General features: G+C 38.6%; 1 protein-coding gene across 3 annotated transcripts; it reads right to left on the bottom strand.

Annotated features, from left to right (window-relative positions):
* Window positions 1–1085: 1085 nt before the first annotated feature.
* LOC109616769 (inter-alpha-trypsin inhibitor heavy chain H3-like) lies at window positions 1086–24063 on the bottom strand. Of its 3 annotated transcripts, none has more exons than XM_034287553.1 (23): window positions 23959–24063; window positions 22155–22312; window positions 21962–22066; window positions 21561–21723; window positions 21348–21458; window positions 19853–19981; window positions 19652–19768; window positions 19313–19481; window positions 18762–18872; window positions 15205–15386; window positions 13761–13940; window positions 13484–13605; window positions 11656–11837; window positions 10060–10185; window positions 6628–6693; window positions 4884–4949; window positions 4634–4672; window positions 4002–4055; window positions 3667–3774; window positions 3363–3537; window positions 2989–3137; window positions 1746–1824; window positions 1086–1508 (listed from the first exon to the last, which is right to left on the bottom strand). In XM_034287553.1, the coding sequence occupies exons 1-23, from the start codon at window positions 24034–24036 to the stop codon at window positions 1394–1396; spliced, it is 2784 nt and encodes a 927-aa protein (XP_034143444.1). In that variant the 5' UTR covers window positions 24037–24063; the 3' UTR covers window positions 1086–1393. The 3 variants fall into 3 exon arrangements, with proteins under 3 accessions (XP_034143444.1, XP_034143445.1, XP_034143446.1); XM_034287555.1 differs by having other exon boundaries at window positions 1417–1508; window positions 1746–1853; XM_034287554.1 differs by lacking the exons at window positions 4634–4672; window positions 4884–4949.
* Between the last annotated feature and the right edge of the window lie 1189 nt (window positions 24064–25252).

Below are 25252 nucleotides of genomic sequence, written 5' to 3'. Positions count from 1 at the left end.
TGTATTGGTCTTAAATAATATTCTAATTTTCTGAGATACTGAATTTGGGATTTTCATTAGTTGTCAGTTATAATCATCACAATTAAAAGAAATAAACATTTGTGTCATGGTGCGGTGAGCAGCAGCGCATAGTTTCTCAGTTTCCATATCTCACGAACACATCCCGGACTGTCACATGTTTCCAATCTTCCACACCAGGTCCCAATCTGGCTAATTTGTATGTGTATGTATGTTTCCCCTCTGCTCCCCACATTGTTGCTCATTGTGCTTGTCATGTTTGGATGTTGTGTGTGTTGCCGTTTATTGTAAGTACTTGTACCATTTCTTAGAGTCGTTTTTGCTGCTTTAGTCAGCCCTTTGCTTTTGTGTGTTTTGTGCTCGGTGTTTGTTTATTTCTTATGAATTAAAGACTCACACCGACTACACCTGCCTGCACCTGGTTCCTTGCTCTTGCAACACTGCACTACACCACCTATTGTGACAATTTGAAATATATCAGTCTGTGTGCAATAAATGAATATAATATACAAGTTTCACTTTTTGAATGGAATTACTGGTATAAATAAACTTTTTAATGATATTCTAATTTTATGACCAGCACCTGTAGGTAGTCCGTGACCGGTTTGCACTTCACTTTCCTTTCATAGGAAGACTTATGTATTACAAAAATACATGCATTGTAGGAGTTGTACTGTGCAAAGGGAAATGTTATTAATGTTAAATATGGTTACCCTTGGTAATGCTATTTCATGTTATGTTAAAATTTTGATGTAAAATTTGATGTTTGGGATGATCGTGATATTTTCCCTGCCCATCTGGTTTTTGTTTTTGGGGGGGTTTCATAGTTTTATGATGGCGAGCTTCCCAATGGAGTCTTTAGACTATCCTTGATCAACCCTGTTACACTCAGCAGTGTGGTAGGATGGATTTGAGAACATACATTCAGACAGGGTCAAAAATACAAGTGGATTTGATTGTAACTTGTGTAATTGATTTATTGAATATATTTTTTCTTTTTTAGTGATATAGGATGCACCCGAGAATATATAGAATAGTAGTAGGTATTGAATTGTATGTTGTGGATTAATCGACTACACACTGTGACACATTTCATTTCCTTTTCTACAATCTTACCATATAAAGCCAGCAATATATTTGAAGTATAAACTGTGTCCTGAACATTGAACATTCCACTCTGCTCCAGAAGCCAAACCTGCTAGTCCATAAAGTGTCTAAACACAAAATCATTAAAATAAGTGCTGTGTTACATATTCAAAAATAATTTGTCTCAAAATAGTTTAGTTGATTTGTTATGTAAACTCATAGAACAGTCTTTATTTTTCTCTTCATATTTCTAGAGTGTAATTTCTGCATGAACAAACTTAATGAGCAGTTAGAGTTGTGATACAGTGCAGTCAGCTAGCTCCCCCTGTAGGGCAGACTGAAGTGGAGTCAACCAGCACGTCACGGTGGGGGCTGAACGAACACTGAGATCCACAGTAGAGGCCCTACAACACACACATACACACACACACACACACAATACACAATAAACAACAATAATAATAATAGCAGGATTAGAATGAATACACCACTTTGTCTTCATACAGTCACAGAAGCATACAATGAATCATGATATCCAAAATGTAATACATATTACCCTTCCTGGATCTAGATACACAGAAGTAACATGCACAACCTAAGAACTCTCAGATTAATTGTGTTTGACTGATAGTTTAATTTACCTGGAGACGTCTACTTCTTTGTCCTGAATCTTAAGTTTTAATGTTGTTTCCTGGACCTCCTTATAGACAGGTGGACGGGCTGTAACACACAGTGTAAATACTGAAGGGCTGTAACACACAGTGTAAATACTGAAAGGCTGTTCCTGACAAAGAATCTTGATTAACCAATAATTGACAGTTCTTCCTATTTAACAAAATAATATACACACCCTACGTTTTAACAGAATCGTCTAGCACAATCACTATGAGCACAGATGTTGTCTGATGCTTTGAAAATGCATTGAATTATGACAAAATCCATAAGAGGATTTAAGAGGAGGGTCATAGGGCTTTACTCCTCAAGAAAGCAATATTTGTCCTTTCTGTAATTAAACTATAGACTGAAATCACTGAGTGTGAAATCACTTCTGTATTTCATTTCCAAAATGCTTGAGGGCTCTGATGTTAAAGGGGCCACTTGCAAATTGTCTAATGCCAGTAGTGTCAAAATCAACATGTTGATCACTTCTATAATAGATAACTATATTTTGGTAGCCTGCACTGTCTGACTGTCCAAGCTGACCATTCATAGGATTCTACACAGTGCCCCTTTAAAATGTTCCGACCAGGATCCTTTTTGTCTCTGATCAACTCTCCTATTATCTTTGTCAGAATGATTCCTAACCAGTCAGGCTACAAGACACAGAGGCTTTTGAACTGCTGAAGCCGAACCCTCCATTCTCCTCCTCCTAGATCTACATCTATCCTCTGCATTCAACACTTAACCGTCACATGCTGCTCTCCACCTTCTCAGAACTGGGGATCTCTGACTCTGCACAAAGATCACATCCAGGCTGCTCCTACCACGTGATGTGAACCTATGTTTGCCCTGTGGTCTCTCACTACTGGTGTCCCCCAGGGCTCAGTTCTAGACCCTCTTCTCTCTCTATATGCCAGTTAAACTGGCTCTGTCATGTCCTTACATGGTGTCTCCCATCACTGCTATGCAGATGATGCCACAGAACAATTTTACCCTTTTCTGAAATCAGGTGGTGACATTTGTGTGCCTGGCTGACATGTTAGGCATAACCGCGACAAGATGAAGGTGATCTTCCACCAAGAGAGGTTGTGTCCGCTCCAAGACCTCTCTATCATGGTTGACAACTCCACGTGTCCACCTAGAAATTACTTTTGTATGAACCTAGACCACCCCCTTATGTTCCCTGCAAGCATCAATGTGGTGTCTCGCTCCTGTTTAACTCACCCATGATCCCAGAAATGTTGTCCCCTGTTGGGCGCTGCCTCAGGACGGGCCACAGGAACACGTTTCCATCCCTCTCATAGAGCATGATGATGACCCGTGTTGACCCCATGGTGACGTCCATCTCTTTGTCCCGTATGATCAGAGACACACTGCAGGTAGAAACATAACATGGATCAGATGTATTCATGCAATAATCTAAAAAAACAGGACAGAAAGAGTCCTATTAGTAGATTTATACACGTCACAGAAGCATACAATTTTAAACACTGTTCCACTTGGTTTCAAATGGTGATAACACAACTTCACACAAGCAGAAATCTAACCACAAATTTAACAAAAGCACAAAATGAAGAAAGTCTGTAGTTAGTCAGCACCTGTCTTTTTCAATGTTGATATTCACACTCCAGGAGAAATATGTGGCATTCTGTCCATTGTTGAAGGTAATGCCAGTAGTGTCAAAATCAATATGTTGATCACTTCTGTAATGGAGAACAATCTTTTGGTAGCCTGCACTGTCTGACTGTCCAAGCTGACCATTCATAGAAAAATCTGGAGAAAGATGGAAAGTATTGTTTTAAAGATTCTTAAGAAGTAGATGATGTGGACAAATAAAGCAATACATTTATGATTTCATTAGTATGTTTTAGTAAAACTGAATGATATCTGAGGTCAAGTCACCGTTGTTGGGGTCCTTTAGGAGTCTGAGTGAGAGACCTACAGGGATGTCATAGCACAGTGGAAGGGCCTGACCCACAGCTGGCAACAGGAACCTTATAAGAGGACTTACTGAGAGAGAGGGAGGAGAGAGGAAATGGTGGAGTGAGAGAGAAGAGGAGAGGAATGTGGGAGAGAGGGATTTATGGAGAATAAGAGGGAAAGAGAGATGGATAGAGACAGAAGATGAGGACAGTGGCAGCAACATGAGATAATTAGTTGATGAGAAAACAACAACAGCCTTTGAGGACATCATAATTCTACACAAATAAATGTTAAGAACAGCATGGTTGCAGTACCTGTTGTAGTTTTTATTTGAGTTGGAAGATTGGCAACCAACAATCTTTCTATTTCTGTAACAGAAGACAATACAGAGAAAATTTAAAATCAGAAAATCTACACAAAGAATCACAAACAAACAAACATACAGTGACACACTTGTTTTAGTTTAATTGTGAGTTAAAATAATCACTTTATATTTAGTTAGCCATGAAATGCCAAGTGGTTTTAATGGGGCAGAAATTGGCAGACGTGAGATTTTCAGGGTTTTTACTCAACATCACTTTTACAACCAGTGGCCAAAACACCCATAATGCACTTTAAGTAACTGCCCCACAGTGCCCTCAGCTCTGTAAATAAGCTCTTCTGTCATACCCTGGATGTTTTATTTCTCTAAAATGTCCATTAAAAATAGCTGTTTAATAATACAGTAGTTGTCTACGCTTAAACAAGCTGGCGTGCACAAAGAAAACACACTCAAAGGCTAAATATGAGAAAGTTTAAAAATAAACGTTTTTTACTGCTGAAATATTCTGTTACTGCGGAGTACCATGATAAGCATCTGGAAAGTCTATCAGAACAGATATCATGAATGGAGAACATGTAATTATTTTAGTAATTACGGCTGTGTTGGAGAAAGATATTTACTTACCTTCATGTTGTACATATTGTTCTATTTCTGTTTCCAGTGCTGTAAAGCAGTTACAATTGATTTTATTGATGAAGAACACACTTGTATCCAGAATTTATTATAGTTTGGGTTTTCTTAAGCGGAACAACCAGGTTTTTTTGACTAAATGTGACTTTGGGCCCTAAACCCCCTTAAATCCACACTGTGAATGGAGAACACCAAAACCGTTTACCGGTAAATACAGCTTAGTGGTGGAAAGATAGTAACTTACCAACATTTGAACTGAGTATCGTTTCTATTTCAGGTTGTCCTCTTTGTTGAACTTCCATTGTCGGTTCTGTAAAGCAGTTCTATAGTTAACTCTCTTATCAGGAGTGCTAATGAACTGGATTTAACAGAAGACTTCATATATTAAATGGTGATGATTTAATTATAGCATTGGGGCACTGAGGGTGAGTCACTTAAAGGATCAATCTGTGATTTTTGGCCACTGGAAAGGTGGTGCTGTCCAGCTAAAACGTGTCCCCAGATATGTGTCAGAGTCCCGCCTGTGGTCACTCCTCCCTCTCGCTCTTCACAGCCCTACCGTTCCTCGTCTCCGCCCTCCTAGTTGCCAACGTTCCATAATTCCCATCTGCCATCTGGCCGGTCAGTCCAAGTGTTGAAAAGTACCTTTTCCTGCTTAACTCAGTAGTTTATCTTTGTGTTTTCTTCCTTGCTACATGTAATAAACATCTGTGTAAATACAACTGCATCTGGTTCCTCCTTCATCCTCACCACACCGTTACAGAATACTCATCCTTCTTCGGAACAAGCAGGACAACATGGAAGTTGTCGGCATAGTCAAGAGGAACCTCTGGAGAAGTGGGCTCCTAGCATTTGTCACTGCCAAATAAATACAACGGAGCGACCCAGCAGTGTCAGGGGAGGAGTCTGTCAATTACCCTCTGCGCTACCACAGTGGAGGGCCCAGCCAATGTCGCCCACGTCCCCATCCCAGAGGAGTACAGTGACCTGGCATGCGTGATCTCTCAAGTCCAGGCCACTCGACTACCACCTCATCAGCCAGGGGACAATCGAATTCTGACCTGGTGCCGCACCTTGAGGATACATCTACCCTCTCTCATGGACCGAGACTGAGGCCATGGAGACTTATGTGGCAGTGAGTCTTCAGCAAGGGTTCATCCATACCTCTGCTTCACCTGCCTCCTCCGGTTTCTTCATTGTAATGAAGAAAGTGACAGAAGTCGGCACACCTGCATCGACTACAGAGCTTTGAACCAGGACACGATCAGGTACAGCTTCCCTCGCCCGCTCATATCAGTGATGATTGAGCAGTTGCATGGGACGAGGTTCTCCACATAGTTGGACCTCAGGATTTTACATAACCTGATGTGTATTTGGGAGGGTAATGAATGGAAGACAGCTTTCTCTACCACCTCAAGCAACTATGAACATTTAGTCTTGTCGTTTTGCATAATGAATGCTCCATAATTTTTCCAATCCTTTGTGATTGACATCTTTAGATGTGTTGGGGAACGTTACTTTGCAAATTAAGTAATTTCTGTTACTAGTTACAGTTCCTATAATGTATCTGGTTACGTTCTTAGTTACTTGCTGTAGAAAGTAAGGCTTTAAGTTACTTCAAGATAAGTCCTTTAATTCTATATTTTCTTGTTGGTCACTTATGCCCAAAAGGCACAGATTTAATGGGAGGTTGTATAAATACGTAGTCAGGTATAATGTAGTCAGTGTCACTCAACAGCATATAACATCAGCCTATCAATCATTATACAGCAAGAGTGTCCAATTCTATTATCTCAAGTGATCATATACCATAATGCCAAATAATAGTGCTTTTAGTTCTTTAATCAAGAATCTCTAAAATCAATAAATTAAATGTGCCTCCACATTTTCAGGCACACTTTTTACTTTTGACTACAGGTGATTTTGGGCCTAACACCAAAACGGATTATTGGTAAGCACAGCTTTGTAGTAGAAAGATTGTAACTTGCCATCATCTGAACTGAGTTCCCTTGCTGTTCCAGCTTGTCCTCTTTGTCGATCTTCCATTGTCGGTACTGTAAAGCAGTTCTATAGTTAACTCTCTTATCAGGAGGTACAAAAATAACAGCTGTAACATTGTATGCTGATGAACATACCTTCTCAAAAAGAAGAGCAATTTGAAATCCCTTTGCAATAAAGTGCATAATCCATTAATATTTCATGACTCTATTGCAGTCATGATATTTCCATACAGAGGTGAATAATTACTAAATCGGTTTTTCATGCTTAGAAACTGAACATTTGTAGTTGTTAATTTACTATAAACTATAGTCAGGCCTGGGTAGGTTACTTTTAAATTTAATCAGTTACAGTTACAAGTTACCTGTCCATATTTTTAATCAGTAACATAACTTTTTGATTACTCAAACTCAGTAACATAATCCGATTACTTAGAATTACTTTTAGATTACTTTAATATTAAGAGGCATTAGAAAAACAAATAGTAATAGCCTTATATTATCGTAGATACACTCTATTTTTACCAATAAAACTAGCACTTCATCAGCCACTAATCTGAATATGCTCTCCCACCTTTGAGCGCATGATGATCACACTCCGCGATTGTTATTTTGGTTCAAATCACAATGTTTTTAAAACATTGTTTTAATTATTTAACGCAACTATTCCTTTTCAATTGAAGTAATCCAAAAGTTATTATATATTTTTTCTAAAGTATCTGTAATCCGATTACAATATTTTTGTTGGTAACGTAACGTATGAGTTACTGTTTTTTGTAATCCTGATTACTTGTTATCCCTTACTTCCCAGCTAGTTGACAAAAGAAAATGTTTCGCTGCTTATAGGCTCTGTGCACAAGCGTATGGACGAACGTCCGCTTTAGCCAGATGTGAGCATTTCATTTTCCGGTTTACTGAAGGCGATCACCTGCGTTGCCCAAAATTTCAGTTTTTAGTAGTTAGCGACATGTTCCTTTTTAGTGTAGTATTAGGCAGGACAATTGAATGCATAAAAATTCAGCCTAGCCTCAAAAACGGCAAAAAAAACGCTGGCTGAGCCTGAACCTGAATGAAGCTTAAAATTCCATAGCCTCAAAAAAGCACCAAAACAGGTCTCCTCTTTTATTTTACTGCTGTAACCTCATTTCACAAAGAAACTGAAAAATATCAACTGGCATAGGAAGTAAACATCTGTTCCTATATGGTATTAATTGCGCTTAAACCTGCGTTACGTGGAAGTATATAAAAAAAAATCGCCTTTTCTGACTATTTCTAGTCTAGCGTTTGAAGTCATTGAATGGCGCAAGCCATATTTTATTAAAAAGATGACATTCTACTGATTAAAATGATGCCCCACTTGTACCTTGAAATTTAAATGAGTCACGTACATTATATTTCTTTTTTTCCTAGCATCACTCATCTTGTTGTGAGTTTAGGTGTTTACTAATGCGGAAGAGTATGAGTAAGTAAACCGGAAACTGCAATACCGACTTCTAGACAAAAGCGGAAGTTCCTCACTCATGGTGCACAGAGTATATTACAACCACTATTAAACCACTATTAACACCTCCCATATACAAATACAAGGTGGGATACGTAACGTTTGTTAACGGAATGAAAGTGGACACTTGTAAAATTATTACTTTTATTAAACGTAATATTTTGTTGTTAAGATAGGCCTGAAGGGGCAGCTACGTGTTCATTTGGATTAATCAATCGTTTGCCTGGACATATGGAGGATGATGGGATCAACTTTGGTTGTCCAACAAAGGATGATTTCTGATCACACTTTGGTTGTCCAACAGGCAAGTTGATCCCAGCAAAACATAACAGCAACCGCGGTGACTGGTTATATGCGCAGGTAATAACGATGTAGTCGAAATAGTGAATTGCTTCCCAAGCCAGAATTGCTAAGCTCACCTGAGCTCAGCCTTCCGCTGCACAAATCACTAGTCAACGCTAAATATTGTTTTGAAAAGAATAGGAGCTGGGCGAGTGGCTTTGGTATGTGTGTCTGGGAGAGCTGGTGCTACCGTATTTGCGTTGTTTGTTGCCACATGCTAATAGAGAAAAGTAATGGTACTAAAGCTACGTACAATTGAATAACATGTTATTTATTTGAAAAAAATAACTGGTAAGGGATTACTTCAATTAAAAAACGAACATGCTATGTAAATCATTACCTTTAAAACCTTCTACTTATTAACGCGTTACCCCCAACACTGTTAGAGACATGCTGGGTCATGGTGTGGTTGTTTACATCGATGATATATTGGTGTATTTAGCCACACACGCTCAGCATGTTTTGCGGGTACGCAGGGTGCTTGGGAGACTGCAGTTGGGCTAAGTGTGTATAGATGGGTTGAGTGTGTGCAGTTGTGTTAAGTGTGTATAGATGGGTTAAATGTGTGTCAGAAACTGCAGCTGTGGTGGGAATCATGGTGGGAATGTTTGGTGTGCCCTGTTAGGGTGAAGGAGTATGAAGTTGCTAGAAGGGTTGCACAAAATTTGGAAATAACTGACATTGCGATATTTTGTTTTTCAGTGATAACTATTGCGATATGATATATACGTTGTCCGGCTGGACCACAAGTCTGTTGTTGCTGTATAATATTCCACTCTGTGAATCTGTGATTTCTCTCTGCCGTTTGGAACCTTTTTCGTATGGTGTAATACTGGCAACACGACCATCGGTAACCACTATACCACTGAGCTCTACATTTGTGGGGTGTCAGTAGAGCCTCTGTGTCTATGACTAACATTTCTTATTAAGTTTACCTCCACCACATATAGCGTCTATGAACTGTTAGCTTTTGCCTCTGGCCATTTGAACAGCTTATTAGCCAGTAATAGGCTTACTAGTATTGACTAACTTCTCATGAATAATCATAAGAATTGAGCAATTGCTAGGGAGACTGAAGATGAACTTTTCCATGCCAGAAACAGTCGCAATATAACCATATACAGTTTTAGTTAATGCTTACTATAACGTAACTACTGTATGTTGTAGCCAGCAAATGTGTTTGTCTATCCTGACCCAAAACGCATGCACAGATGCATACTTCGAAAATCCACCAGAATCAGTTGCAACATAAATGTAAAATGTTTTATTTCAGGCTTACGATAATGTAGTTACTGGGGATTTTATCCAGTAAATCTTTCGTCTATACGGAATAATTCATAATGCGCACTTCACTTCACCTGTCGGTCTGTCGGTGACATTCACTCTTCTTGGCCGGCTCTGCTTATGCGTATGAATTTATATTATTTTTTAAACGTATGGATTTATATTCAAGGTAAACGTTGCAGATGTTGGCCATATTATAACTTTTCATGTGAAGCACACACTATCATAGTGGTAAATTGAGTCCATGACAATATTTGAAAGTTTTGGTAAGATAAGGTGTGGCGTATTTATCTTACCTTGGAAATTTGTCTTTCCTATGGGTCCTGGCACTCCATGGCCCCCTGAGATTCCAGGTTGCCCTGATCTATCAGGGTACGCTAGTATTTCATAGAACCCTGTGTATCTGGGAAGGCTGGTCCTGGCTGGATAACAGAATAAACATATTTCAAGTGAATGTTTATGGATTGACAGTTTTATCACTTATGTATTCTATTCTATTGTCTCAAGCCATACAGATTGTCACTCACTGATGTAGATATTCTTTGTGTCCTGCTTTTACTATTCAGGGGACCCCATAAAGGGTTAGTTACAGGTCCATATAATTGAAAGTACAACCCTGTTCTGAAAAATTTGGGACACTGTGTAAAAAGCAAATATAAAAAGAAAACAATGATGTGCAAATAATGTATTCCTGTATTTAATTGAAAATAGTACAAAGACAACATATCAAATGTTGAAACTGAGAAATGTTATTGTTTTTGGAAAAATACATGCCCACTGAGGAGACCAATTGTTGTGGTTTTGAAGGTGAAATGTATTCCCATTCTTTGATGTAGGAATTCAGCTGCACAACAGTTCAAGGTCTCATTTGTCATATTTTTTATTTCATAATGCACCAAAGGTTTTCAATGGAAGACAGGTCTGGACTGCAGGCAGGCCAGTTAAGTACCCAGACTCTTTTCCTATGGAGCAATACTGTTGTAATACACGTAGAGCAGTTTAGCATTGTCTTTCTTGAAAAAGACATTGTCTGGATGGCAGCAAATATTGCTCCAAAACCTCTATATATTCAAAGTTAATGGTGCCTGCACAGATGTACAAGTCACCAATGCCATGTACACTAATGCACCCCCATACCATCATTGGTGCTGTGAACTGATAACAAGCCAGATGGTCTCTTTCTTTAGTGCAGAGTATGGGGCGTCCATGATTCCCAAAAATATACAAAAAAATGTATTAGTCAAACCACAGGATAACTTTCCACTTCACCTCAGTCTCTGCGACATACGGTCTTCACAGACAATGTAACACCCAATCATGTTACTGACCTGTTGCCAATTGACTTAACTAGGGCGGTGGAATACCACTCTAATGAGTTGTGATATTCCACCAGGTTTAGCATTACACAACTTTTCCAGGCTTTTGTTTCGCCTGTCCCAGCATTTTTTAAACATGTTGCTGACTTTAAATACAAAGTGGGAATATATTTTTCAAGAAACAATAAAATGTCTCAGTTTCAAAATTTGATATGTTCTCTTTGATCCATTCTGTATTGATTATGGTGTTTAAATGATTTGCACTTATGTTTTTGTCTTCATTATATACAGCATTATGTTTTTGTCTTCATTTTAGTGTCACAACTTTTTTGGAAACCGGGTTATATATTTTTCTGATCTCGACAAAGAATAGAAAGTTTCCATATTTTAGTTAAAATGGTTGGTGATGATGGCAGTAGTTTGCTTACAGGCTCGGCTCAAAACTCTTTTGTTGGGTATCAATAAGGACATCGGCAGAGGGACACTTTGCCTTGATCCTGTTGATCTCCTAACCACAGGACAACCCTGTGGGCTTTCTATTGGCACATGTGTGGTTATAATGGAAGTCTTTCTCACTGTGGCTTGGGAAGGTCACGGTGGGCGTCTCTCCCTCCTTGGGCTTATGGGCCACCTGGGACTCCTCCCCCTGGGGTTTGGTCACCACCATGGAGGTGAGAGGAGTCACAAAGCCGTACTTCAGACAAAGATCCAGGATCTCCTTCTTAACCGTCTCTTTCTCATTACCGCTCAACTGCACCCTGAAAGGATTCAAAGTTGTCCTTAGTGGGAGTCACCATAGATTATATGAGAGATTTAAATAGTAAAGTATTATATTTAAATTTGTTGATGTTATATAATGATAGATTTTACAATTATCAAGCTTTTTTTCTTCCATTGAACCACTTTCTTTCCCAAGAACCACAAGATGACTTCTCTGATTGGTTGAATAAGCTGATCTTCTGCATGATATTCCTCTATCTGTTTGGTCAGGTAGGCAGGCCTTCTTACTTTGCAGCTGGTGCATTTAGTCCATCTAGTGACCGTCCACATCTGTTGGGTTCCCACATTGAGGTGTGGCTCTGAGTCAGAGCACGTCAATTCTGTCCCTGATATGTAATGAAATCTAATCTGGATCTCCCTGTGCAAATTATTTTACTGATTTAACACCGTGCATCCTAGTTCCTCACAGAAATCATTAAGTGAATTGGGAGAGGAATATGTGATGAGTTGTACCTGTGGAAAACTGCAGGCAGACTAATTGTTCAGAACCAGTCCAGAACCACTGCAACATCACTTTGGATATTTAAAACTTCAAGATTATTTTGAAACATTCCATGAATCCACAGGGAGAAAGGAAACATTGTGTAGTCATGAGGGCCATGGACAAGGGATGGACATGGTCAGAAACAATGCTCAGGTAGGCCGTGGCATTTAAACGATGCCCAATTGGCACTAAGGGGCCTAAAGTGTGTCAAGAAAACATCCCCCACACCATTACACCACCACCACCAGCCCGCACAGTGGTAACAAGGCATGATGGATCCATGTTCTCATTCTGTTTACGCCAAATTCTGACTCTACCATCTGAATGTCTCAACAGAAATTGAGACTCATCAGACCAGGCAACATTCTTCCAGTCTTCAACTGTCCAATTTTGGTGAGCTCGTGCAAATTGTAGCATCTTTTTCCTATATGTAGAGATGAGTGGTACCCTTCTGCTGTTGTAGCCCATCCGCCTCAAGGTTGTGCGTGTTGTGGCTTCACAAATGCTTTGCTGCATACCTCGGTTGTAACGAGTGGTTATTTCAGTCAAAGTTGCTCTTCTATCAGCTTGAATCAGTCGGCCCATTCTCCTCTGACCTCTAGCATCAACAAGGCATTTTCGCCCACAGGACTACCGCATACTGGATGTTTTTCCCTTTTCACACCATTCTTTGTATACCCTAGAAATGGTTGTGCGTGAAAATCCCAGTAACTGAGCAGATTGTGAAATACTCAGACCGGCCCATCTGGCACCAACAACCATGCCACGCTCAGAATTGCTTAAATCCCCTTTCTTTCCCATTCTGACATTCAGTTTGGAGATCAGGAGATTGTCTTGACCAGGACCACACCCCTAAATGCATTGAAGCAACTGCCATGTGATTGGTTGATTAGATAATTGCATTAATGAGAAATTGAACAGGTGTTCCTAATAATCCTTTAGGTGAGTGTATATATACACAAATATACACATACAAACATACACAGAAATACACAAAAGTAAAGACACACATACAGATGTGGTCCTGCATTTAAGCATCTTTGGGTCCTTGTAAAGAGCTATATAAATAAAATATATTATTATTATAGACACAGGTTAAACACCCAGTCACAGACACAATGTTATGCAATGCAGACTCACTCTTTGTCCAATAGCTGCTTCACAGTCAGGTAGGCCCACAGCCTCTGAAGGTTGCTGTCTGACCTGGCTGTAATGGGCTCCTCTGTAGGTATTGTCTCTGAGTACGTCAACTTGTTGCTTTTCTGAAATATTTCAAGATTCTTCAGGTCACAGTTCTGAACCAAATAATACATTTTATCAAATGTTTTGACATTTCCCTGAACTCTAAAACTCACAGGACAGCATGGAGTAAACTGACCTGTGAACTTTTGAAGGGGCAGAGTAGTGGTGATCTTACCGATATGGCAATGACCTCTGCTGTGAACTCCTCTATGTTGTTGTCAGTGATCTGGCCAGCTACCACAATCTCAGAGCCGTTGTAGTATTGGCTGAAGTTGGTCTGGGTCAGGTTAGCCCCACCCAGATACACCATCTGTACATCTGTCAGTAGGGGTGTGGCCACCTCTTCATAAAAGCCCTGTCAATCATACAGTGATCAGTCCCACATCTTCTCCCACTTGTCAAATTAAATGTATTTAAAGTTAATTTAATATTGCAAAACACTTTACAAGAAGAACAGTAAAAAGTAATAATAGGATTTACAGAAGTAAGCAAGACGCATTAATAAAGCGGAAATTAAGTGAGCCTTTGTGTCCCACCTGATTTTTTACCAAATTAACTTTCGTTATTACTTAGATCTTTACAAATTGCTTCTATTAATTTTCAGCTAATGAAACTGGTATTATACTTGTTCATCCATGTTAATAATTCTATTGTAATCCAGTCCCTGTAGTGTTGATAAACCCCCTCACCCTGTGTTTTATGTTAATTCTATTGTAATCCAGTCCCTGTAGTGTTGATAAACTCTCTCACCCTGTGTTTTATGTTAATTCTATTGTAATCCAGTCCCTGTAGTGTTGATAAACCCCCTCACCCTGTGTTTTATGTTAATTCTATTGTAATCCAGTCCCTGTAGTGTTGATAAACCCCCTCACCCTGTGTTTTATGTTAATTCTATTGTAATCCAGTCCCTGTAGTGTTGATAAACCCTCTCACCCTGTGTTTTATGTTAATTCTATTGTAATCCAGTCCCTGTAGTGTTGATAAACCCTCTCACCCTGTGTTTTATGTTAATTCTATTGTAATCCAGTCCCTGTAGTGTTGATAAACCCTCTCACCCTGTGTTTTATGTTAATTCTATTGTAATCCAGTCCCTGTAGTGTTGATAAACCCTCTCACCCTGTGTTTTATGTTAATTCTATTGTAATCCAGTCCCTGTAGTGTTGATAAACCCTCTCACCCTGTGTTTTATGTTAATTCTATTGTAATCCAGTCCCTGTAGTGTTGATAAACCCTCTCACCCTATGTTTTATGTTAATTCTATTGTAATCCAGTCCCTGTAGTGTTGATAAACCCCCTCACCCTGTGTTTTATGTTAATTCTATTGTAATCCAGTCCCTGTAGTGTTGATAAACCCCCTCACCCTGTGTTTTATGTTAATTCTATTGTAATCCAGTCCCTGTAGTGTTGATAAACCCCCTCACCCTGTGTTTTATGTTAATTCTATTGTAATCCAGTCCCTGTAGTGTTGATAAACCCTCTCACCCTGTGTTTTATGTTAATTCTATTGTAATCCAGTCCCTGTAGTGTTGATAAACCCCCTCACCCTGTGTTTTATGTTAATTCTATTGTAATCCAGTCCTTGTAGTGTTGATAAACCCTCTCACCCTGTGTTTTCTTACCTGCAGCTGCAGAGCAGCATCAGAGTCCTCATATATTCTGCGTCCCACACCGTTGTTTTCCAGCGCCATCTTCTCCAGGAACTCAAAGTTAACATCCATTCCAAAACCGAGACAGTAGAGCAGGAATCTCTTATTAATGGCTTCTTTTATGTTCTTGTGGATAGTTTCCAGGTTGGTCACACCTGAGAAAAGCAATATTGGCAATCATTGTGTGTGTTCGTGATTCAGATGTATCTGTACATGTGGGGACAAGAATTCCCCAGAAAGAATGTAAAACAACAAATCGGCAAAGTTATTTCCAACCTAGCAAAATGAATTTAATTGAATAGGTTTTCAGGGTTACAATTTCATTAGAATCAGGTTACTGTTAGATTTAGATGCTTCAGTTAAGGGTTAGGTTTAGGCTTAGGTTTAGGGGTTAGGGCTTGGTTAAGTTAAGCCATAAAATGTAGGTTCTTGGGGATAAGTTTTAGGACATTGTATTTGCTTTGTAGAACAAGAAACCAGGCAAGTTCAGCTGGCCCGCAATTAGAAGGAATGATTGTTGTCGCCCTTGCTGGATTTGATCTGTGGTGTCCTATTTGAGAAACGTTGTCTTTTACCACTATTTAAAGAGCAAACATTGAAATGTTCCTTGTCGCTGCAGTTCGTCTATCGCAATGTAACTGTATTCAGTTTTACTTTAGGCCTACTATAATGTAGCTACTGAAGCTTTCAGCCTGCAAAGTTCTAGCTTATGCTGAACAAATCCTAATGCCTACTTTGTTTGGTCCGCGGGGAGGATCGAATCCCAGTCGGTTACGTGACAATCCGTGTTACTAACCACTACACTAATTAACAATGGTTATTCAGATTTAACTAAAATCGTTTGCTATTCACAAAAGTCCAGGACTGCATGTGCTGGACCAACCATATATAGTAGGCACCACCTGGTGGTGACATGTGTTACTAGGGGATCAACTTCTTGTCTCAATAATTGGAACTCCACGAAGTGGTTCATTTAATGAAATAGAAAAGCAAGTGGGAAATGTAGGGTTAACATCCATTCACATCCTCTTCTGTGTAGGTCCCTAAAAACACAAAAGTGTTTTTGTTATCTATACATTTCTAGTTTCTTTTCACATATTATTTCTGGAACATGGCTTGTTAATTCTGGTTGCATGGATGCTAAGCTATTGTACATAACCAATGTTAATCCTAGTTAGCTTCTTAATAATACAGTAGCAATTTGTTTGTATAGCAACTCATTTGATACAATTCATATGCCATCAGTATATGCTTTAAACGTTTTATTTAGTGAATATAGTATATCCATGTTATTTGTATTTGCAGTTTCACATTTTTACCTAGTATAAATCCATGAACGAAGACCTGTTTCTCAGAAAATAATTTGGAGGAGTGTTCGGCTTGCTGGACAGCTGAAAAGTAGGGACATTCAGTAATGCCAGTACACTGCATCTTTAAGTCCCTTTTGAGTAAAGAATTGAGCAATTGCTAGTGATACTGAAGATGAACTTTTCCATGCCAGAAACAGTCGCAACATAACCGTATACAGTTTCAGTTAAGGCGCACTATAACGTAACTACTGTATGTTGTAGCCAGCAAATTAGTTTGTCTATCCTGACCCAAAACGCATGCACGGATGCGTACTTTGAAAATCCACCAGAAACAGTCGCAATATAGCCTTAAACTGTTTTCAGGCTTACTATAATGTAAATACTGAAGGTTTAAGCCAGCAAAGTTTTCGTCTATACGGAATAATTCATAATTCATACTTCGCTTTGCCTGTGAGGAGATAAGAACACGGGACCTATAGTTTTCAGGTCTGCTTCTCTAACCACAACGTTATTTAACAAGGGGGACTCAGTCAGCCAGCCAGCCAGTGAGTCAGCCGGTCGGTCGGTCGCTCGCTCAGTCATTCACTAAGAGACATTCACTCTTCTTGGCCAGCTCTGCTTACGCGGTCCGTAAAAAATATAATAATAAATGTATTTATCAATATAATTTCCCTATTCATTTAATTCCTTTATAATTCATTTCTGTATTTATTTTTATATTCATTTACATAATCTTATATTTCTGTATTTATTTATCTCTGTATACTTTTATTTGCTGTATTTATTTAATTGTTTTTATTTATTTTTGTTTTTCCTTGTTAGGCTAATAACAGGACTTAGCACTCAGACATAGTAATCAAACCCAGAGCAATGTTCCATGATTTTATTGGTGTGATTTGGATGTTCCAAAAAATGTAGATCAATATTTTTGGAGTTTGCCCAAACTTCATGCCTGTCTCACGGCCTGTCTCATCATTGCTCCTTGGGACAGACTTGCAAAGACACGCCGTTCGTAGCCTATTCACTAGCCTATACACGAAAAGTAGGTTGTGTTTATCTAAAAACTCCTCTTGGTTTTTTAAAACCTTATTTATGTCACCTACTCACAACTGATGCATGTGCTTAAACCAGGAATAGTGATTGGCAACATGGGGACGCCCAAAAGATCTACAACAGCATTCACCGTCTTCAGAGTCAGATTCTATCTGCTGCTCTGGGCTTGATTGCAACGTATGACTGTTGAAGTCCGCCCCCTCATTAGGTTGAAGTAAATAAATAAAGAGAGAAATAATATAATGTGTGGTAGAAAATGTGTTATTCCATAGTACAGTGAAATCGTATTGCTTATTCTAAGTATAATCAAGTAATTGAATAAGGCCATTGTGTGTTTCAGCTCTGCTCACCTGTATAGGATGTGCCTACAGTGGATAGGTATAGCATGAGCTACCTTCTCAAGGTTGGACAATGCAATACCTTATCTCGATAGGCCGAAGTTCACAGAGCAGCTGGTGAGACATGTAGACTAACCATGCATGGGACAGGGACACAGTGGGCTTCACTGAATGTATGTAGGCCTGAGCTCAACCTTCAATGGGAAGCTCTTGACCTGACTCTGCTGAGATTGTTGTTAACTGCTCCAGGTTTATAAATCTAGAATGAAGCTTAACTTGTAAAAATTATTTACAGTCTCAGAGCTTTTCCCATTTAGTGATTTCCACGTCATAGGGAAATAAATATGGAAATAAAATAATACGGATATAATAAAATACAGAAACAGATATTTACAGAATAATAGATTGTGGAAATGACTATAAATAATAAATATGGAAATGAATGATCAAGGAAATAAATAAATAGTGCATATTATATTGATTAAAAATGTGTATTATATTTTTAAGTATATTTATTGATACATTTATTCATTTATTTCTCATTTTGGCAGGATTGGTCCTCCATACAAAGAACATGTATTCAAAAATAATTTGGTTGCTCAATTACTGTGACACCACGGGCAGGATAAGCTGGTTAAACAATTCCAAACCACACATTGTACAACAACTTGATTTTGCCAGGCCTCGCATGACCCGGTTTATGAAGCTAGGTTTGGTGTAAGTCTTACAATTGGGCTTGGTGTAATAATTGGGCTTAGTTTCAGGTTTAGTCTTTGGGATTAGGTTTAGGATTAATAGGATGGATATACAAGTATGTGTGTGAGTGTACCTGTGGTTGGGTCTCCATCAGTGAGCAGTATGAGGAGAGAGGCTGTTCCCTCTCGGAGGTGTCGGTTCAGCATGTCTGTGCCCCTCAACACCGCAGCATTGATGTCAGTGGCTGAGGAGAAATTGGGGCAACGTATTGATGTTTTATAGTTTCACCAGCTTGGCTATTGTTTATATCTTCAATTACATTAACATTTTGTGCATTTGAAATGATACTAAATGCTACTTTACAAATGTTGTTTGATAGGTTAGCCATTATTCATATTATTTATGTTAGAACAAATTTATTTGCAATATAAAAACGTTATGTAAATTAATGTTTATAAAGGGATAGTTCACCCAAATTACAGAATGAACTTGAGTTGCAAATAATGCATGATAGAAAGTTGTGATATTACTTTCCCTGGTTTTCATTGTTTCCCTAGCATTTTAGCAATTGGTGGTGGTACAATACTCATTTAGGTCAAGAGACAGCTATTAGCACACGTCTTAATCATCACCCTGAGATTGAATGAATGGATCCTTTTCTATTTATTATAATGTTCATTTTACCTCCTCTGTCTCTAATATTTTGTACAAATTTTTTGGCGGCCTCCAGGTTTTTCTGATTGGCAGGAAGCAGTTCTTTCTTCCAGGGAGACACTGAGCTGCCAAATGTAATCAGGCCAAAGTGGTCGTACTCCACCAGGTCTTCGAGAATCTTCAACAAAGCCTCACGGGTCTGACAGATCACAAGGTAACCATAATGCAATAGAACAACTAACAAATCAACCAATAAAACACTATTCATTGAAGAAATAATGTAATATATTTTACTATATCCTACTGTATGTGTACACCATTAATTTGATAATAATTTCGCTGCATTATGACAAGCACCACAACACACACCTGTTCAATTTTCCTGCCACTCATGGAGCCACTCCGATCGATGACGAAGACCACATTCTTTGGAATGCGTGGTAGATCACTGGGAGCAAAGTGATGGACAAAATACCCATCTGACTTCTGAAGAGGTAATAAAAGACAGTGGTTAAAGAACAAAGTACAGATAAAGTAATCAATAACAGGAAGAAGGTAGAAGAAGTTCACCTTGAGATCTCCTATGGACTTTTTCCTGTGGACGTCATAGACAATGACCAGGTCTCCGTTCAGGCCCTCCTCTCCACAGCTGTCACACTGACTCTGCTGTGCCTTACTGGGGTAGAAATGGACCCAAGCCTGGGGATAAAGTGGTCATTTGTCAAGTTTCTGATTTGAAATAGGATGATTGCTATAAGGTAGATTGTTGGGATTTCGGCCGGATTTCACTACTTGGACATTTTGGGTCCTAGATTAATTTCTGTAACAGAAACAACCTATTATGATATATCCTGGTAATAACAACCCCTCTGGCTACAATAGAAACACATAAAAACAGACTTCTGGGTCACTATTTATAAAACTCATCTGTTTGAAAGGCAAAAAAAGATTTCTGAAAAAATTTCTGCCATTCAGCATAAAGATTTTTTATTTAAAGCATTATGAAGTTTTGTGTCAATGGTATTTCCTCATACTTTCATGCCTTTACTATCAAATTACACTGTAATTGGGTTGAAAATAATGAAATAATGAAATAATAGAAGGGAAAAATATAGGCACCCCCCAAAAATTTGGTTCTTCTACCTAGAAATAAAACACAATAAAATCTAAGATAATTATCTTATCTCACTTTTTTTTCCATGTAATGACGCAAAACGGCCAGCAGCACTAGATCGCTAGTTACGTTTGGACTTATATATTTTATAAACCCTATTTTATTAACCCAACTTCTTCCCAAAAACTCAAGAACTGTGTGGACTAAATATTTATTTTTATATCATATTTATAATACAAACGATGTATTATGGTTCAAAACATCATATATAGTGATGGACACCCTGGTAATCCCTATTCTTGTCTACACATTAGCCTTTCTAAGATGCATGGTCAATGTCGTTGCCTTGTGAAAAGTTCTCATAGCAACCCAAACTATACACAGACAACCCGAATTATACACGGACAACCCAAATTATACACGGAACGCTTCACGAAAGTGGCTACAAATAATATACCATTGGAATCGGACGATTATGGCGATTCTATTTTTCTAAATATTTATGCAAATGACCACTGTCCGCGGATCCGCGGATGTCGACTGTGTAAGGTTTTAACATGATCTGATCCGCGCATATCAGGAGAGGAAGGTGTGTCAATCACAGGGAACAATATTGGAAGGTAAAACACTAGAGAAGATGGTGGTTATCCTAGAGATAATAGTCCAGACACTGAGGTGGTACTAAGATGCTCATAATGGTCACTAATTGGAAAATACTGAGAAATGTTGTTTGGCCCACTGACAACTATTTAAGCTACCAATCATGGTTGAGGTCCCTCAGGTTGGAGAGTTTGAGAGACACATTTAAGATAAAACTAGACTGTACGATATCTCCTGAGACATGAAGCCTAATTACATAGGATTGTTAGGTGGTCATCTTAAAATTGTTACGCATTAGAGTTCTGCATGTTCTGTAATAGTTGGTTGTTTTTACTCCATTTTGGAAATTACCTCAGTTGAAGTCTGTGTTTTGGAGATGGCATTAGCCAGCTCTTTGGTGCTCAGCCCTCCTTTAATCTCCAGGATGTTAATGCCTGGGTGTTCATTGATGTACACATCAATCTGGCCAAAAGGAAGAGAGAGGAAGGTGTTGAAATTCCTCTATAATCCATGTTAATTTAGTGTTTGTTATTTACATCTTTCCGTCTCTTTTTTCTTTCATACCTTGAAATCAGCAACAGGCTGCATGGGTCGAGCGTGGATCAAGAGTTCATACTTTCCCAGGCGACGTTTCAGCAGTTCCTCATATGTGAGTTCAAAGGTCACCTTACTGAGTGCAGCCACAGTCACAGATGTCTTAAACTCCTCAAGGGTCCTCCCCACAGAACTGGAGAGACATAAAGACTCAACCCATACGAATGCATACATATTGCAGACAGAGAGTGGCCACACACAGGGCTGGTCTTAGTCTTGTGGGGTTCCTGCATGTGATTTGAAATATCACAGTAGTATTTGTAGTTCTTAACAGCAGTTTGTGACCACAGCTGAATTCTTAATGTTAACTTTAGGTAATAACAAGGAATGGTGAGGACTGACCATGTACACACAAATACACACACACACACCTGACTATACCAGCACTTTGTCCACGAGACACTGCCTGAGTGTACTGCTGCTGGGCCTCCTCCTTCTGTTTTACAACCCCATCATATGTCTTTTCCTCAATGGTCCTGAAGAAAATGGGGTGTTACACTGTAAATGTGTAATGTTGAACGAATTTATGTCTACGAACTATTATTGTGAATTTTGTAGGCCTACATTCTGAATTTACTGATGAAGGCATTCTTGGGAATCTTGACATGGAATTCTATTTCCTGTGACTGGTCGATCTGATTGGCCACTCGACTGGTGATAACAGTGGTTGCATAGCGACTGGTCACTGTGGAGTTGATGTGGAAGCTGTAAATGTCCCAGTTCTATAAAGAGCCAACAAACATAATCAAACACAGATACAGTTTTTGTCCATAAAAACTGTAATGCCTTAACTTGAACTATCACCAACCCTACAGAGTCCCCATTCTTGATACGAATGATTGTAGGTCTACAGTATTTAAAATAATATATATTTATAATGTTAGACACAATCATCTAAAACCATGAAAAGTCATTTAGACACATCTAGTCTCTAGTCCTAAAATGTAAAGTATATTCCTCTTTTAAGATTTATTACTGTTGGTATTCAGATTATTAAAACCAAAATTTTTAGAAACAATTAAATTGGATTAAAATGTAGATTTCTATAGGATTGGATGAAGTTATATCAGAGAGTAAAAAAAAATCCCTTTTCTATTTGTCCATGTTCCTGTTTCCAGGCAGTAATCAGGAATGTAATCCCTTTATTAAAAATATTAAAGCGCCCTCTGAAGCTTGTATGTATCACGGGGAACAAAGTCCTCTCATGGTTCTTAAAAATGTCTTTGTAGCTTAATGGTCATGTTCAAAACAGTTGGCTGTGTGAGTAGAGAAGTTCTCAGGGAGAGTAACATGGTTAAAACTGAGTTCACAAAGCAACTGAAAGTCGCAGGTAAAAATACTTTCTAGCACTAGTGGCTGTGGTTTGAAATGCAAACACAGAAAGGTATGCTTGCAACACAGTATCTACATTCATTTTTCACAGAGTTTTGAAACATGAATAGCCAATAACTGGAAGAAAGGTGACCTGATTATCAGTCTGGTTAATAAAAATATTGACCACTACTCAGCACCAACCCTACTATTCAGCCAATCAGAAGCCTCCACTGTCTTTGACATCCACTGGCACTGGCTTTAGTTGTTCCACAGTTCAGAACAAAACGGTTGGCAAGTCCTCTTTCATCCTATGATTAAGAACAGCCTGATATTTAAATAAATCCACACCCTCACACATTTTATTAACTTTCTTATTTTATTAAATTACACAGAAGTGGAACAACTAATAACACTAAGTAAAGTTGAATAATGTAAAGAACAGATATTATTTTTATTTCATTATTTGGGAAATATGTGCTACCAGAGTTATTTAGCAAATTTTGTGACAAACCAGTGAGTTTGCCAATATTCTTCATCAAGAATTTGTGCAATTTGAAATTATTCCAAAAGATGGAATATTCCACATATTTGGTTCCCATTGCAAAATCAGTTCGGAGCTTCTGTTTTATAGTATATTACAATACACACTGTTAGCAAATCCACGGAGTCACCCATTTTGAATGACAAACAACATTCTCTCATTTCTGTTCACTGTGGTCAGTAAACTATTTCTGTGCTGATCTGTAGGAATGAATCATTGTATTTTCGGAAGATGCAACTACGACCAAGTTTTATCTTCCAGACGGAGGCAGATCTGTAATCATCGTCATTTTAGTTTAGAATTGAAGTCATTGTAGTTTTCTGTTAAATAATTACTAATTAGACTACCTCTAGCCTAAGCTCTTTTACCCAGGATTTCAGTAGAACGTAAAAAAAATTAAACCAAATATCACTGCCTCCCGTCCAAATGTCAGTTATTGTCCTGAAAAGGCTAGAGACGATTAACACAACAAAACATCCCCCCTGAAGGAATGCCCTCACTGTGTGAACCTACCACATTGGTTGGCGCTGAAGTAACGTAGGCCAGCAACAGCCCAAGGAGGCCAACTCGCACTGCAACTCCCTCCATCATGGCTTCAACAGAACTGAAGCCCCAAATAGAAAACACAACGTTTTAAAGAAGAAAGCTTGCTGCTATTGGTCAACACAGAGAGCACACAACTGTCAGTCAATAAATGTGACCACTGTCAGATGTGAACACCTAATGTTGTAATGTAGCAGTAACATAATAATAAGAGGTGGGAGGGGAGATTTAATCCTTTGAATGTTACTCCCCAAAGCCACAATACTTTTTCTTGAACACACTGCACTTATACAGAATTAAAAGTAACTTAAGGTGAGAGGGTGACTTTCCTATAAACCTATGAAACAGAACCTTGAGGTTAAATATGCAAACAATCTGCTCTTGGCAGAATTCTTGAATTGCATCAGAAATGAGTGTAAATGTGTTGAGTGTGGATTTGTGCTAAAGATATAGGTTTGGTCATGCGTCGTACATGTGTTAATGTGGTGTGTGTGGACACAGTAGTGTGAATGTGGTGTACTGACACTTTATCACAATTGTGTTACGCATACATTTACAGAATAAATACCACTTAAAAAACAAAATTACACAATATATAAAAAGAGCATCTGTGTAATTCTGTCTATAAGACCTTAGAACGTGTGTGGAATAATGTCAATGTATATCCTTTGAATAAAACAACTCTTGGCACATGGAAAACCAGATTTTGAAGAAATGGCTGTATATAGTAGTAGAAGTAGGCTTATTCAATTAAAACGTATTCAATTAAAACAATCAGTTCATTCACATGTTCTATTTGTTTAACCATCAACAATCATCTCTGCTTGACCCTGCTTGAGAAAGAATGCAATTTCTGAAAAGGATGATGTTACGCATGCAGGTACCCTGTATGAGCGTTTGTGTTTTTCCCCTCGTTGGTGTTTCCCACCTGGCAGTCATGAGTGCATGGCCTGACTGCTGAGGTGGACCAATCAGTGGACACCCCTCCTAATTGCACCACCTGTTCCTTTTTCCATTACCCAATCGCATCACACATCCCTGGTTTAAAAACCCAGTCTGTCGGCTCACCCAGAGAGACTCTTTTGCTTTACACCACATGGACATAGACACTCTTGAAATACATACTTTTTGTTTTTGTGGATAGCCAGACTTTGTTCATTCATTCATCACCTAGTTTAGTACATCTCACTTTGTCCTGTTTCATGTGAGTATTTATTGCTGTGGTGTTTTGTTAGGTGTTGTCTAGTCAATTGTTTGCTGTTTG

This window comes from Esox lucius, chromosome 17, assembly GCF_011004845.1.
Source record: "Esox lucius isolate fEsoLuc1 chromosome 17, fEsoLuc1.pri, whole genome shotgun sequence".
NCBI classification, from domain to species: Eukaryota; Metazoa; Chordata; class Actinopteri; order Esociformes; family Esocidae; genus Esox; species Esox lucius.
This window is presented reverse-complemented; position numbering and strand designations above follow the sequence as displayed.

Coding starts and splice junctions, on each gene's coding strand:
- LOC109616769 (XM_034287553.1), bottom strand. CDS start 24,036: ATGATGGAGGGAGTTGCAGTGCGAGTTGGCCTCCTTGGGCTGTTGCTG. Junction 19,769..19,852: donor AGTCCATAGGAGATCTCAAG/GTGAACTTCTTC, acceptor TTACCTCTTCAG/AAGTCAGATGGGTATTTTGT. Junction 18,873..19,312: donor AAATATTAGAGACAGAGGAG/GTAAAATGAACA, acceptor ATTTCTCCTCAG/CCACTGACATCAATGCTGCG.